General features: G+C 57.0%; 1 protein-coding gene across 1 annotated transcript; it reads left to right on the top strand.

The window, feature by feature from the left end:
* Positions 1 to 817: 817 nt before the first annotated feature.
* Positions 818 to 5186, top strand: ODF3L1 (outer dense fiber of sperm tails 3 like 1). Its single transcript, XM_002925138.4, has 4 exons — positions 818 to 2154; positions 2970 to 3080; positions 3991 to 4104; positions 4624 to 5186. Exons 1-4 carry the CDS (start codon positions 2034 to 2036, stop codon positions 5103 to 5105), a joined length of 828 nt encoding a protein of 275 aa, XP_002925184.1. The 5' UTR covers positions 818 to 2033; the 3' UTR covers positions 5106 to 5186.
* Positions 5187 to 16435: the final 11249 nt, after the last annotated feature.

The raw sequence follows: 16435 nt of genomic DNA, 5'->3' as shown, positions 1-16435 counted from the left end.
CCAGGGCCGCCAGGCTTACAAGTCAGAAGAGATGGCTGCCCTGAGCGGGGCGGGGGGGGCACACTGAAGCCCTAGAGGGGTGGTACTTTTGACAGGGAGGAGACACTGCCCCGGGTGAGTACCAAGGAGACCAGGGATCCCCTCCACCTTGGACTCTGGGGGGCAGGGGTGGGAGCGACAGAACAAGCAGCTTTGGAGAGGGCCAAGGGTGTCTCCAGGGGTGAGCTAGATGTCTGTTAAAGCAGGAAAGAAGGGAGCATTTGGAGCAGAAGTAGGGTGGCTTGTGATGGGCTGGGGTGTAGAGCGGCTCAGTTGCCCCCAGAGAGCCAGGCACACAGGTGACAGACAGGAGCAGTGCGGTGGGTATTGTGGGAAGGCTCCTGGGTCTGAAATACTTGGAAACTCCACCCCGCCTGCCGCCCCAGATGGGGAAGGTGGAGGTCTCAGCCCCACATCTGGCCCCCATCAGCACGAGGGGACCATCAGGGCTCGAGCCCAGCAGGCCCGCGGCTTCCTCCAGGAAAAGCTGACGAGCATGGGGGTGAGGAGGCGGCACTGCCCGTGGCCGGAGGCCAGTGGAGGCTGGGCCAATCCCAGCCTTGCCCAGCACTCTGGCTCCAGAAATCAGAGGCTTGGCAGCCCCCCGGGTGATGTGAGGGACACAGGGGGGGTCTGCGGCCACTGGGTGGGGCCCTCCCTCTGTTCTAAGCCATTCAGTCCCACAAGGGCTTCTGGAGTGCCCAGCATGTCTGGCCCGTCTGCCTTGAGTCCTCATTGCGCCTGCCGGCTGGAATGAGCTCAGAGCGGGGTTTGGTTTCCATTAGATCAGAGGCTGTGAGCCAAAGAGAGCCCTGCGTTTGTGTCCTGGTTCGGTCTCTGCTACTGATATAACAGGAGATTTTGGAAGTCCTTGCCCCTTTGAGAGCATCAGTTCCTTTATTTGTGTACTGGGGCTGTGACAGACACCCTCTCTGAAGCCAGTGGTCATCTGTTCCCAAGACGGACACCCCTCTTAGGTGGTTCGGATCAAACCCCCAGTCCGAGCTATGAACTGGTGGGTGCAGGCAGGCCCTGGGGCCCCCAAACCTCCTGGGTTTTTAGGGGGTGAAAGCATCCCCAGCATTTCCTCAGCCCTAGGCCTTATCCATCAATCCTTTGGCAGTTGGGTGTCTTCTCGAACCCTCAATGCTCCCTCTCACACTGCCCCTACCCCAGGCCGTGCTCTGGGCCACAGGCATAGGAAGGGGCTTCTTAAGGCCTCAGTGCCACCCCTCCAAACTCATTTGCTCCCCATTCCCTGCCTGAAATGCCAGCAGCAGGCAAGCAAGCATTCCTTGAGCTAGACATGGATCTCTAAAAGCACTGTGCTCTGGGATAGGAGTTTGGGAAGCTATCAGACAATCACACCTTAGTGTGAAATAATTGGTTTGATCTTTTTCCAAGGGAAAACAGACAGAAGGGAGGGCATGTCCAGAACCTGGGGGATAGGTGGGAGGGACAGGGGATAGAGAGCCACCCCAGGGGACTGTCCAGGCTGCGGGAAATCTCCCCCAGGATCCACCCACACTTTCCATTCCTTTCTCTGACTTCAGGGCACCCACCAGGAGAGAAGAGCTGACTCTGTCACTTCCCCTTTCCCTTTTCCTTCCCTGACCTGGGGTTCTGGGCACCCTTGGGCCATGTAGTCTGGTTGGGAGTAGGGGGCGGTGGGGCCTAGTTTTCAGGGTTCTATAGCTGAGCTGCCACGGTAACTGGGGGAAATAAACACTCTGGGTTTCATGGTCCAAGTTCTGCGGTGATGTCATCCCTAGCTCTAGCCTGCTAGGTCCTGTGGCTGGCTGCACCCCAGGCGGCCTCAGCTGCTCAAGCCAGAGGATCGACTTCCTTCCCAACCCCCAAGCAGCTTCCTGAGTGGGGGAGAGAGTGGGCACAGGGGCTTGGGCAGGGGCATCTGGAACAGGCTCCACATGGCCTAGCACCTTGCCCACCACTTGGATCTCTCAGTAGCTATTGCCCCCTCCTGGGCCCCAGCCATGAAACTGTCCAAGGGGGCCAGAAACTCTGTGTTCAATGGGCAGCACCCAGAGGAGAAAGTTCAGGTGCCCTCGTGGCAGGAGGTAAAGCAGACCCCTGTGATCATGGCAATGATCAAAGGTGAGAGCTGGCCCCTGCTCTGAGCATGGATTCCTTTCTCTGCAGGGCTGCTGAAGGTGCCCCAGCCTTCTAGCCCTGCCTGCCGCAAAGATCCTAAGGACTGTCCTCCAAGCCCACAGAAGATTTGCACCTTCAGGCTGAACCTCAGAGGCAGTATTAGCTGCCGGGAAATTTCAGGAGGGTAGGGGTGGGAGGGAGCGTGGTGTATGATTTTCCAGTTTTAGAAAGAAGCTAGGGATTCAAAGGAGCTTTTAGCCCACCATTAGCTTTCCTCACTTCCCTTGAATCTTACCCTCAACTGAAAGCAGACAAACTAATTCTTACTACATTGTTAATGACTGATTGTTGGTCTGTGTGGGAGGTGGTTTAGTGTGTGATTACATGTTTGTGGTCTCTTGGCTGATTGTCTCAGAATTTTCACATTACTGGGCTTGTGTGTCTTTGAACAAACTGGTATTTCTGAGTCTCATTTTTCCCGTCTGTAAGATGGGAAACACAATGGTACCAATTTCATGGCGTTGTTAGGAGGCTTAGCTGAAACAATCCATGTCAATGCTTAGTGTAGTGCTTGGCGCAGAAGAAGTTCTCAATTAATTGTAACTATTATCTTTCATATTTTGCGTTGCCTAAGATGGATTGCATTTTATCTGGGAACGTTGTTTTTCCCCCAAAGGAGGCTCGATGGTGGGATTTGCGGCGGTGTGACGTCAGCAGAAGCAAAGATCCCAATATTCTCAGGGCACCCTGCGTTCGGGGCTTCCCCTGCCTCTGATCCCGTGCACTGAGGCTGACAGCTGCCCTGTCCATCCTCGCAGGTCCGGGCCCGGCCAAGTACCCCCGGCCATCCTGCACAGGCTACTTACACCACGATGTCTCCATGTTCCAGGAGCCAGCCTATACTCTGCACACCAGACACTCAGAGAAGTGTGAGTGCCCCCCACACCCGTCATCCCTTGGGCTCTTGGTTATTTTTGTTGGATGTTTGGGGGGGGCTAGTGAGAGGTAGGGAGCCATTACCTGTAGCCACAGGACCCTGGGAACCCAGGCCTGCCCTGAGGAGGACACCCGGGTGGCTCACTGGGTCCAGAAGGAAGCCCCCAGGGATGCCCAAGTGACCCACCCCTCCAAAGGCAGCTCTGTGGGGCGCTTCCAGCTGGGCCTCCCGAGGGAGCTCCGAAGGGCCGCTGGCACTGTCCAGCAGGTGGGCCAGAGTCTCCTCTCTGTCTTGTCTTGAGCCAGGGCCCTTCAGCTCTGGCTGCTGTGGGTTCACTTGCCACAGAAGTTGGGCAGAATAGCTGGGGAGTAGGGAAAACTGGTGGGAATGGTGGCCCCCTCAAGCTTCCCAGGCAGCTTAGAACCACCTGGAAGGGCATGAGCAGAAAGCCACAGAAGAACTCTGGCTGCTGGTCAGGGCCAGCGAGAGGAGAGGGTGGGCAGGGGTGTCGAGGGGTGTATCTGGGGGTGTGAGATCGAGAGGCCTGCTTGGTCCCTCCCTGGCATAACATGGTGTCCTCAGCAGGGGAACCCCCGTCCAGGGCTGGGCCCCTTCTTAGTACTAACAATAGCTACTGTGCCTATGGGAGCCAACCAAGTTGCTATGCAGCTGTTATTTTATCTGCTTCTCCGAGCAAGTTCTTGAGACTGGTAGGTCATGCATTACAAGCCCCATTTTGCAGATGAGGAAATCAAGGGTTGGGAAACACCAAAGAGTCCAAGGAATTGGAAGGGAGACCTCACTTCTCTACTGGGCAAAGGAGATCTTCACCTGGAGGCAATCCAGGCTCACCCTAAGGCATCTTCTGGGGCTGACTGGGCCTCTCTGTGGCTGCCCTGCAGGGGTCATGGACATTTGCAGCCCTGGGCCTTGCTATTTCTTGGATCCCAAAATAACCCGGTTTGGAATGTCCAGCTGCCCGCAGGTCCCCATGGAGGAACGCATCTCTAACCTGCGTAAGATGGGATGGGAGAGGGATGTGGGGGTTGGGAGGATGGGGGGCGGGAGTCCACCCTTAGGACCTGAGCAGGGACAAAGGGTCATGACTCCCCTTTGCCAGGTGTGTCTTTGGATCCTGGCATCTCCCTGCAAGCTTATATCAAGACACTGATGTCCCCATGTCGGTGTCACCCTATTTACGTCTTGAAGTCAATGTTATGCATGTGTGTCAGCAGGCGAGGTTATGATAAAAATGTCATGGGGCTCACAGTGTATCAGGGATATTGTCATGCTAATGAGCTCGCAGACTGTAGTGATTTCAGGATGTTTTCTGGGTGCTTTCACAGGGATGATATCAGGATGCTGACATCCCAAGGGTGACGTTCTGATGACACTTGTGATTTTTATCTCATGATAACAGTGTCAATACTGATGTCACTGTGGCCTAAGTCCCTCCCCCTGCCTGTAGCCCTATGCAGGGGAGGTGATGTCCCTGCCCACCCTGAGACCCTTCCTCTCCATTCATCCGCTTTCAGGCCTGAGCCCCAACCCAGCCTCCTGCCATTACTACTTAGAGAAGACCCACCCACCTGGGGAACGCAGGGCTCCCCAGTATGCTTTTGGCTACCGGTGCCCATACAGAGTGATGGACGCCAATCCAGCCCCCAACCGGTACCAGCTGCCACTCTTGCTGGGGCCCAGCAACCCCATCAGTCGAGCTGCTCCTTGCTATAGTTTCACCTCAGAGCACAAGAACTGGTTCTACAAGGACAATGTGGCAGGAGGCCCCGGGCCAGCCATGCACGCCCGGCCCGAGCCCTCCGTCTACCAGAACCGCAGCCCCGTCTACAGCATGGCCAAGCGATTCGCCTACCCGGTGGACCACACACCTCGGCCTGGCCCTGGCTCCCACAATGTCCGGCAGGTCACGGTGCACAAGCCCCGCACACCTGCTTTCACCATGGGCATCAAGCACTCACCCCACCTGTGCCCGCTGGTCATCGACATTCATGACTAAGGCCCCTCCCGGGGCACACACCCACCCCTCCCCTCAGAAGTTATTTTTCTGTATTGAACTGAGCAATTTACCCAGGTTTCAAGTAGCAGAGCTGGTGCCTGGTGTGGCTGGTGCACAGAAGGCATTAGATAAATATTTTCACTTATTTAGTTTTTTGTTTTGCAAACACCGGCTGCTTCCTTTGGGGCCTGCCCTGGGTGAGGGGCTGGGATGCTGGGAGGCACTGTAGGGGTCCCTCTCTGGGAGAAGGTCTGTTCCAACTCAGCAGGGGAGGCAGCTAGCAGCCCTGGGCAGAGGCTCTGGACAGCTACGTTCTAGTCCGAACGCTGCCGCTAAAGTGCTGTGTGGCCTTGGGCAGCTCCTGTCCTCTAGGCCTCTCGGGGCTGCCCTTGGGACAGTGAGGGGGGAGCGTAGGTCTGGAGCATGTTCAAGTTCCCTCCAGCTCCACAACGGTGTGACTCTGGTCCCTGACAGGGGTCAGCCCCCGAGACAGGAGCAGGGCAGAGGAGGGAGGGGTCGTCTGGTTGGGGACGGGGGTCAAGGGGGTTTTTCCTGGCAGAGGGACACAAGAGGACAAGTGGAGATGGTGTACAGCAGGGGGCATATTCTTGGTATTGGTGAAGATGGGAGCAAAGGCAGGCACGTGGGACGGAAGTGCGCAGGGCAGGACACCGGAGCAAGCTCCTGGGCTGCAGGAGGCTGGCCAATAAGACGACCAGGTTGCTGGCAACTGGAGGGCACTCTGGCTTTGTCCTCAGTGTGACAGGGCTAGATGCGTGATTTTCAGGATTCTCTGGGCAGTGAGAGAAGGTTGGACAGAATGCGCAGAGCCTGGAGGCCGCAGTCAGCCTAGGAGGAGGCAAAGGGCTCAGACTGGCTGCTGGGAGAAGGGTCTGCATGCCGCATGTTGCCTTTGGAGAGCTGCTTGTCTGTCCCCACTCACTCACAACTCACCAGCCTCACCCTGCAGTGCCCGACCTAGAGGAGCGGAGGAGCCGCACACTAGTCAGGAGGGGGCAGTGTTGCCTCACTCATGAGTCCAGGCCTGGCCCACCTGCCCCGCCCGGCCCCGCCCCTTCCAGCTTTGCGGCTTTGGGGCAGGGAGATGCCCACTCCCCTGCCAGTCTCTGGAGAGGCTGGGGTCAAGTTGAAGAAATATTCAGGTTTTAATTGAAAATAAAAATTGAACCGAAGAACTAACTTCGGATAGAAAGAATCAGAGAATATCTTTGAAATATTAAAACAACAGTCACAACCCAGAGTATTTTTAAAAGGGGCTTGTAGGAAAGCCCACTGGGATCATACCTGACTCTGGGCCCAGAAATCCCCTCCCCCCCACCGCGCTAGCCCCCAGCCCTGGGGTATTATGTCTGTCCTGTCCTCCCCACTCCTCAGAGATGCTGGTCTGGGCAGGCTCTAGAGAGAGCGAGTGAGCTTGGGGACCCATCTGTCTTGCAGCAGATTAGAAAGATGTCATTTTGCCGACAATGCCATTTATCACGGCGGCTGCAAAAATTAGGGATGCTTGGCTGAAAGTACTGGGTGGGGGTGGGGGCTGGCAGGTGGCAGTGGCTGCTGCTCTCCTGTGTCACTGGGTCGGGGAAGCTGCAGGCCAACCTCTGAATAGGGCTTTTCGGATTTAGAGCCTATCTCATTCCAAGGGCCTCCGTTGGAAATATGAGGAAAATAAGGCCCAGAGCCAAGCAAATAATGAATGGCCTGTCTCTAAATAAAGATCTAGGCTCAGTGTGTGGCCAGGTTGGGGTCAGTCTGTGACAAGAGTCAGGGCTCAGTCTGGGACAGATCTTCAGCCTGACAGGCTCCAGCTGCCACCAGATATGGGTAGGGACTGGATATTAGCCCTAAAGCTAGAACTGACCCTTGGTTTGTGATCCCAAGGGAAGGAGAGGAGGCTGGAGGACTCAGAATGAGTCTTTGGGGGATGAAGATGTTTGGAAGAGAGATGGCCCCACCAAGAAGGGGATGCGGCCCCTGGGGAAGATGAATGGGGCTTCCCTTGCACCTCAGCCCACAGAATGACAGCGTCATTCAGCTTGGGATCGACCTTTTGACAAAGCAGTCCCCCTTTGTTGGCCTTGCCTCATCTGTGGTGGTGACTGGGTAGGTGACCTGCAGAAGAGTCATGGGCATGGCCTCCCAGGCCTGGCTGAGTGCTGACCCCACCGCTTCTGACTCGGAGCGGGGCGGGGCCCATCTGACCTGGCAGGAAGCCCTGGTCTGAATTCTCTAGAACTTAAACCTGTGCCCTCAGGTACTTGGGCCCTGGAGCCTGGCCTGTGACTCACCCAGACAGGATCATTCATTCATTCGATAGACATTTGCTGAGCTCCTGCCCTATGCCAGGCTCTGGCTGTTCCTGGGAGTAGCAAAAGATGGTGAAGGCCCAGCCGTACCTTCCAGGTGTCCAGAGAGTGGCTGGTGGGGGGATGAGAAGCAGCTCTCTGCAACCATGAGCAGACGGTCAGTGAATGGCAGGGTGCCCGCCAGAGCTTCCTCCCTTCTCTCCAGGGGGAGGAAGAAGCCTGGCCTCCATGGGTCACCCCTGCCAGGGCGTGGTAGCAAAACTTCAACCACGTGACTCTCCTGGACACTGGCTGGGGGTCTCATTCCCTGTTACTCTGTTGTTGCTGGAGAGACCCTGAGTGCCAACTGTTGCTCTGACTCCCAGGAGCTGGGAGGATGCTGCCCTGGGCCAGGAGCAAGAGGGGGCCCTGCCTGAGAAACACACTGACTCCTCATACACGGGCACACAGGTAGGGCTTGTGCAGAAACCCACGTCCCTTACCCACATATACATGGAGACAAGACACACATAGTCCTTCTAGTGCGTGCTCACACCACGCCTTACTCTTCACATGTATACCCCTGATACCAGACCCGCTCAAACATAGGCTTTATACTGCACTCACATGGACGGACAGACAGACACACGCATGACACATGCACACAGACACACAGCATACACTACTTACGCCTTTTCCTGCCACACCCCCTCTCCAGGTGCCCCTTTATCCCTACAGCCCCTCAGGCTCCCTGAGGCTTCCCGCTGCCCTGGAGAAGTAAGTAATCAGTGAGAAGGCCCTGTCCTCTCTGCACCCCGTGCAGACCCACATGCACAGGTGGGCTGTGGAGGGGAGGTTGGGATGGTCCCCGTGCTCAGGAAGGAACTGGGATGTGGGCTGGAGGTCAGCCATCCAATCTGGGTCAGGTCAGCCTGCCTCTGGATGGGGTGTGTTTGGTCGTGGGCCCTCGTCCATGAAGACAGGCCAGATCCCTCTCCCTTGCCCTCAGGGGGCCACCCAAAGACAGGAGGCCTGGCATAGGCACTGCGGCCACCTGGCAGTCCTGTTCCGGCCCCTCTGCCGGGGTGCGGCTGGGGGCTGGGCTGGAGAGTGTGTCCCCCTGGATTCCTGGGGCGGGTTGGAAACTGCATGGCCAAGCTCACCACAGGCAGTGTCTGCCGGGTCCTGCTCCTCCGGCTTCCATCCCTCTGCGTCCACACTCTCCCCACCTGGCTCTTCCCCCTCTAAGTCTTTCTGCCTCCCTCTGGCTCGCCTTTCCCTTCTCCCGCTCTCCCTCTTGCTCTCCCAGTCCTTCGGCCCTGTTTGTCCTCAAGAATAAAGACCGACATTTTCAATTACCCCCAAAATACCAGAGCGGCTCCGGGGGGCCCTGACAAGAGGAGGAGTGTGTGCCTGTGCATGGCCTGTGGTAGGTGTGGGTGCGGGCCACTGTCCTTTGTTTGCGTTTTCTCTTCTGGAGCCTTCATTTTTTCCTGGGAGAGGGGAAGCACGGTTCCCTTCAGGGGAGGAAGGGAGACAAAAGAGGGAAATAAAATACTGTCATCATTGTCTTGTAAACACAGTATGTAGCGCAGAGTGGGGCTCGCAGGAAAGATGGACTGAGGCAGAGGCAGGGAAGAAGAAAAGGGGGCCGGGGCCGAGAGAGAGAGCAGCAGCCACTACCTCGGGGCCTGGGGTGTGTGGGCACCAGGCAGGGCTGCGAGGGGTGGAGAAGAATGAAACGGTTGACCTGGGAGTGTGGGAGGCACTCCAGGAGGGAGACCCTTAGACTGTGGAGGGGGCCAGGCAGGAGGGGTCCTCCAGGCAGTGATTGTCCTCTGAACATTGGCCCCCCTGGCAGGCTCTGGGGACAAGGGGGGGGGTAAGATAGACACGCGTCTGCTCTTGGGGGGGGGCGTGAAATCTACCTGCAACAAAGCCGTTCAGCACTTAGAGAAGCTGAGAGTCAGAGAGTGTGGGTGACCTGCCCCGTATTTTTTCTTTTTTAAAGATTTTATTTATTTATTCGACAGAGACAGAGACAGCCAGCGAGAGAGGGAACACAAGGGGGGAGTGGGAGAGGAAGAAGCAGGCTCCCAGCGGAGGAGCCTGATGTGGGGCTCGACCCCACAACGCCGGGATCACGCCCTGAGCCGAAGGCAGACGCCCAACCACTGTGCCACCCAGGCACCCCCTTGCCCCGTATTTTTAAGCTGGGGTGGGAGTACCGGGGTTCCAGCCCAAGTCTGTCCCTTCACACAGCCTCTTCAGGGCGCTGGCGGCTGGGAAAGAGGATTGGAGACTTGGCTCTGGCATGATTGCTGTGTGACCTAGAACAAGTCCTCCCCTCTCTGGACCTCAGCTTCCCATGAAAAGTGCAGAGAACTCTGGCTGCTCTGTGGGGCTGGGGGGAGAATCACATGTTTGGATGTGGGTGGTTACCCAGCTCTGGGTCCCTGGAGGAACCAAGGGTGTGGAGGGGCAAAGAACTCCCAGCTCTGGGGGTGCGCCTGGCCCGCAGCCGCTGTGGCTTCAAGCAGCGGGAAGGCCGCGGGACCCCAGCTTCACTCCCTGCTGCTGCCCAGTGGCAAGATTTGGGTACTGCAGGGGATGGGCTTGTAGAGGCCTCCAGTGGGGGTCATCTGGTCTTCTCTGGCCCAGTTTGCAGATGCCTAGAGAGGGGAGGGACTTGGCCTCAGGTCACCCAGGGAGGAAGCTTGGGCTGATATTTACTTTCAGGGTAGAGTGCTTCCCCTCAGCCCTGTGGTGCTCAGGAAGCCCCCAAGTGGCCTTAGGGAAACACGGTGGAGCTTTGAATCCTCTGCTTGAAGCCACCTCCTCCAGGGACCCTTTCAGGATTTCTTCCAGCAGGAATGTTCTCACTCCCATCCTGAGGCACTGTATACATTGTCTCCTTGTTCTTTCTGCTCTACCTACCCTAAATGGCTTCCTCTTCTAGCAGCGGGACCCTTAAGTCATCAGGGATGATGGACGGCCATCTTCACCACCTAGGGAGCACGTGCTAGGGGCCCAGCCCTATCCTGGACCTTTTCCTGGATCATATCACTTAAACCTCATAATGACCCCATAAGGTCAGGATTACTTTTGAGCCAATTTTTCAGGTAAGGAAGCACAGAGAGGTTGTGACTTTCAGACACAAAGTGGTGGAGGAGGGATTCAAACCCAAGTCCACCCATTCTCTAGAGAGGAGCCCTTATTTGGAGATGAAATTATCTCCATGGCACCGCGAAAATTCAGCCATGACCACACATGGAAATGACTAGTCCAGGGTGTTGGGGGCTCAGGTCTCAGCCACACCACTGTTGCTGCTGTGCGACTTTGGGCAAAGCCCATCTCTCTGGACCTCTGGCTCATCTGAAACATGTGTGTACATGTGCACACACGCCAGATTCCCTCAGAGATCCATTCTGGAATTTGGCATGTCTTGGACCTGCCTTGAAGAGCGCTGGGAAGGGGTGAGTAAGTAGCATGTCTGGGGCGGTGGAGCTCTGACTGGGGAGGGAGAACCCCCAGGTGCGCGGGCTCCTTGGGTGTCAGTGTGTGGAGCTGGATCGTGAGAGGGTGTGGGCGGTGAGAGCAGGAGAGGGGTCCAGATCTGGGAGGTATGGGTGATGGGCGGGCCCTCGGGCCTGGGAACCTTTCCCTCTGCTGCCTGCCACAGAGGGGAGTTTTTCCTGGCAGGAAACAGCCTCATCAATCAGAGGCAATGGGGGGCTGACAGGCAGCCACTCCCCGCTGGCCGGGCTTGAGGCGGACTCATAAATCCCACTTCAGGCTGGGCTGTAAATTCGTGTGATTCACACCCGGCCTCTTGGAGGACAGAGACATTTGGGGTTGTGGGACAGGCTGTACTTCCCTGAGCAGAACAGGTGGAATACCTTAATCACTGGCCTGGGGGTGCAGACAACCCCTCCCCAGGCTCCATGGGATGCGGCTGCTGACCGCCCCCGACCCCCCAGGACACCTCAGGCCCAGCCTGAGCCATCTTTGCTCCGACCCTGGCTACTTCTGCCTGTAATCTGGGCTGTTCCCATGCCCTGCCCTGATCTGGCCTGAATCACCCTAGGGGTCACATGCGTGGACACTCTGTGTCCTCTGGGAGCTTGTGGGGGCCTGTGGCCAGGAGGGACCATCCCACATACCCCGAGCAGCTCTCCTGCTGCTCCGCGTGACGGTCCTTTGTGCTGATGATGTGGACAAAAGTAGAGAGATCGTCTGTGTATTTCTCATTCCAGGGGGTCTGGGGCCTTGAACCCACTGCCTCTTGGAGATGTCAGGGTCTCAGAGACCCTCTGACCCAGGGCTGCAGTTATTTGCCAGCTTCTACCAGGACGCTTGTCATACTTAGATGCCAGTCTTTACTCTCACTTACGTAACATTTTTCTTTAAACTGGCTCACTTTTAAAATGTATGTGTGTGTTTTAGCCATGTCTTAAGCAATATTTGTGAAATCAGGGGTCCAATGTGCTAGTTAAATGCACAGAGACACACATATGTGAGAAGGTACACATGAAAATACATAGTGAAAATAGCAGATGCACATTTCTATGTACTATCAAAATAGTTCTGTGTCTCACCAATGATGCACACGCCATTCTTTGAGAAAAATGGCTCTAGTCCCTTTCTCCTATTTTTCAGATAAGGAAACCAGGACCCAGAGAGGTATAGGAACTTGCCCAAGGTCACACAGCGCTGGGATTGTCATCCGGGCCACTTGACTCCCAGCCTAGTGCTCATTTTTCGGAAGTACACTTGTTGTCTGTGGAGGGAATGACTGGTCAGGGTGTGTAGGCCTTCTCTTCCCCAGAGGCCCATTTGCATTCCCAGAGACCTTCTGGAGACTGCCTAACACAGAGGAGTATGTCACAAGGTGGGCTTCCTGGCAGCAGGCTGCTGGGCAGGCAGGCTGTCATCCTGGGTGCTCTGGTGAGACTAGGTACTGGCTCACCTCTCTGTTTGCCTCTCTTCTTGGTGCGCAGGGCTCCTGCAGTGTCTTCAGGACTGGGGAGGAGGTGGGGTCGGGGTCCCAGGGGACGGAGAGAGCGGGGCTCTGGCAGCAGCCCTTCCCTGGGGAGCTGCCTACCGAGGCGATAATTAGCGGCACCAGCTCCCAGGCCTGCAAAGAAGGTGGCCTCATTAGCAAGTGCCTTCCCTGCACCACCTCCACCTTCCTACCTTCGGGCTCCTGCCACCCGTCCTGCCACTGCCACCACTGTCGTCACCCCGGAGACGCGGCACAACAGATCTTGCTGGGGACAAGTCTGCTGGCGCTCAGGGAGACAGGAAGGAGATGTGTGCAGGGCAGCCAGGGTGCACGTACACTGCACACACACACACACACACACACACTCACGTACACACGAAGCACCTAGACACACTCGTCACAAGTGCACGTGGACCGTCAGACGTGCGCACGTAGGTGTATGCCCACGCGCACATGCACGCAGAACACGGAGACACATGTCTGTATCCGGACAGACTGCGTGGTCATGCATACTACCCAGTCACGTTGTCCAAGCACACAGCTTCAAGAGCGTACACAGAGGCGGACTTCAGCGCCTGAAGACATACGACGCGTGTGCGCAGATGCCCACCCAGGACGCAGACACGCGCCCACACCAAAAGACTCGTGCGTATGTTCACAGGGGTGTCCTGACCTGTGTCTCCAGGCTCAGGAGTGCATGTGGGATTGTACACAGACCTGCACATGTCGATGAACCAGAAAAACAGACATACAGAACGTGCGAGAGCAGATGGCATGCACTGCAGGCACCATGCAGACGTCGCGTGCTGGGACACCTCCCTGCACACATATGTGCAACGGAGCGTGCGTGTGATGTTTTTCCTGGAATCTAACAAGGCCCGAGGTGCTGGGGCTGCTTAATTCCCCAGGGGAAGTGAGGAGGCCGGAGCTGAGGACACATTTAATTAATTCTTATTGTTCCTGATGGAAAGAGAGGGAGGAGAAGAGGGAGAGAGGAATGGGTGGATGGGGAGAGAGACAGAGAGAGACAGAGTCAGAGAGGGAGAGAGAGGGAGAGAGAGAAGAAGGGGGGGATGGGAAGGTGAAGCTGAAGGAGTAGGAGCAGGTTCAAGAAGCTCTCAGGGCCCAAGTATTAACCCTTTCAGCTCAGGGCAGGCCCAGAGACCCCATCACTCAGCCCCAACCCCAAAACCAGACGGGCTGTTCGAGGTCAGATAGTTGGACTGATGCAGAAATCTTGCAGGGCCCCTTGCACAGCTTTGGGGATGGGGGACTTACCTCATCTCTCACTGGCTTCCACTGAGTGGGAATCTGCTCCCGGAACCTCCTGACTTCGGCCCTACCTGTGCTCTACAGGTCAGTGGCTCAGGGGCCGTGGGGGCTCTCCTTTCTCAGGGCCAGCATGAGGGGGGGAGATGCGACCACCCAAGAGGGCCCCTCCTGGACACCGGGACAGCTTCCCCTACCCCACCCCTGATCTCTGCCCCAAGGACAAAGTCAGGGAGACAGGGGTGGACAAAGACAGGGACTCTGAGGGCAAGAAGGGATGCAAGACAGGAGAGGGGGGTTGGGGCATAGGAGTCAGACAGAGACACAGGGACCAGCGGGTGAAAGAGACAGAATAGACTTGAGAGACTGAGCCAGTGAGAGCCAGACAGAGCCAGAGGCCAGATCAGAGCCAGGATGAGGCAGACCTTCCGCAAAGACATACAAAGAAAGATCTGGAGACTGGGGGAGAAAGCCCAACTCTGCCACTTCCCCTTGGTCAGGAGGGAGTAGCCCCACCTGGGGATGTGGAGGGAGGACTCCTGGCCTGAAGAGGACGCTGTGTGACCCTGCCTGCCCCCCCCCAACCTCTCTGAGCCTTGGCTCCTGGTCTGTAAATTGGGGGTGGGGGGTGGGGACTGACCCTGTCTCTGAGTTGGTCCTGAGGCTCCAAAGGGAGGCTGGCCTGGCCCTTTGTTCTCTCCACTTTCCCCTGGGGCTTGTGGGTCTGCAGATGGAGGCAGGGACTCAGGGGTGGGGGGCTCTGGGTCCAGGCTCCACTCGGAAGCCCCCAAATTGGCAAGCCAGGTGGAAGAGGAATGTCTCCACGGGGCTGGTGTAATGTGCTGCAGCCACGCAGCGCTGAGTGATGGAGCGTTTGCCCTGAATATTGAAAATGCATAAATATCCATTTTCAGGCACCAAGGCGGATATAAATACAGAGTAGGGGGGTGTGCCGCCCTCGGGGGTAATTTACCAGCTCTGCTACTCCCGGTGGCACGGGCACTTACGTTTGGCCATCAGGAGCCTTTCCGAGATGGCTTTATGACCGCTGGCTGCCACCTGGGTCTCTTCTCTTGGAGAAATGGCTCTTTGGGGATGGCTGCCTGTGGTGGGGGTGGGGCAAGGCAGGGATGGTCATTCCTGGGCCTATTCCATCCTAGGCCTTCAGGGCCTCTCCCACCTTCCCCTTTTCCAGAATCTTCTGACTCAGGAAGGAGGGAACAAACACATTTTTGTCAGGCCTGGTGTGCACCCAGCCCTGGTGAGCTTGGATAGAATCAGAGGAGCTCCAACCCTGCCTGTGGAAGCTTCCAGACTGGGAAACAGAGAAGCTATCCTAGGTCCTGCCCTCAGAAACTCACATGAGGGGGAAGCAAGGCCCAGAGAGAAGAATCATATGGCCAGGAGTGGTCTCTACATGTCCTGCCTCAGCCTAGCATGCGATGGCCCCCAGCCTGGGAGGATAAGCAGTGGGGTCTTTGCATCAGGTTGGACAATGGAGGCCATTGCTCTCAGGTGGGTGCCTCACTCCATGATAGCGGATTGGGACCCTACTCTGTGGGCTGGCAAGTGGAGGCCCTGAGGCAACTCCCTGTCTCTCCCAGAATTGGAGCATGGACTCATGGTATCCTGGTCCCTGCAGCCTGTATTCCTGAGGGGTGTCTTTTCCTGTGGGCTGGGATGAAGGGCCCACGGCTGTGTTCAGGGGGTCCCCATTCCCACAGTAGAGAAGAGCGCGGGAGAGCACAGTGTTCTCTATGCCGTGGTCCTTCTAGGAGGCCCCCTTCCCAGAGGGGCGAGGTTGGGCTCCCCTACCCCAAGCTGGGCAATCACCTGGGCTGCCTGTCGACCGTCGGCCCTGCATCAGCATCAGGAACACGCCAGGCACTGTGGCCGGGGTCTGCACGCAGCGCAGGGGTGGGGGTGGGGCCAGGTGGGCCTGGACGGGTGGGTGGGGTGTCTGTGGCAGGAGGGCTTTGGCTAAGCCCGGGGCTGCAGAGCCTTTCCTGCTGTCCCTGTCTGCTCATCTTCGTCTCCTAAGTCTCCAGCACGGCCTCTGCATCCTGGCCGCTCCAGGCACTTTGCTCTTGGCTTCTGCCTCCGTCATGAACCGACTCCATCACATGGAAGGCCTCAGGTAAAGTTACTTAGTGGGACAGTCTGGCCCGAGTCATTTCCCACCAGTCCAGAGATCAGCGAATGTCCTCTGGGGCCAGACATTGATGCCCACTCCAGAGGGAGCCATGGGGCCTGGAAGCAGGCAGTCTTCTCCCAGTAGGTTAGGAGTGTGGGCAGGCCCCCATCACCACAGGGCAAACTAGTGGCTGACATAGGCAGCCTCTTCCTCTCTTAGAGGCCACTCTCACCCTTTGCTCTCTCCAGACCCCAGCAATGCCTACTGTATGCCAAGCACCGTGCTGGGCTTATGGGGGGAAGCAGATGGACAGGACTCAGTCCCCGCTCTCAGGGGCTTAGAGTCTCATGGGGGAGACAGTGTGTGCACAAATAGCCACACAGAGGGACACGGGGGCTTGGGTGCACAGAGCAGGGTGAGATTAGCTCTGACTGTGGCATGGGATGCTGCATGAAGAGGGCGATGTTTGATCTGAACCACAGGTAGGATTTTAGCACGTGGCCCGCGGGCTGCTGGGCACATCCTATGTGTGTGGACATAGATGGTACAGCATATATTGGCTCTGTGTGCGGGTGGGGACCAGACTAGGTCGGTAAGAAAGCCCAGAGCAAATGGGAAT

The sequence above is a fragment of the Ailuropoda melanoleuca genome, chromosome 9 (genome assembly GCF_002007445.2).
Source record: "Ailuropoda melanoleuca isolate Jingjing chromosome 9, ASM200744v2, whole genome shotgun sequence".
In the NCBI taxonomy this organism is placed as follows: Eukaryota; Metazoa; Chordata; class Mammalia; order Carnivora; family Ursidae; genus Ailuropoda; species Ailuropoda melanoleuca.
This window is presented reverse-complemented; position numbering and strand designations above follow the sequence as displayed.

Coding starts and splice junctions, on each gene's coding strand:
- ODF3L1 (XM_002925138.4), top strand. CDS start 2,034: ATGAAACTGTCCAAGGGGGCCAGAAACTCTGTGTTCAATGGGCAGCAC. Junction 3,081..3,990: donor CACCAGACACTCAGAGAAGT/GTGAGTGCCCCC, acceptor GCTGCCCTGCAG/GGGTCATGGACATTTGCAGC. Junction 4,105..4,623: donor GGAACGCATCTCTAACCTGC/GTAAGATGGGAT, acceptor ATCCGCTTTCAG/GCCTGAGCCCCAACCCAGCC.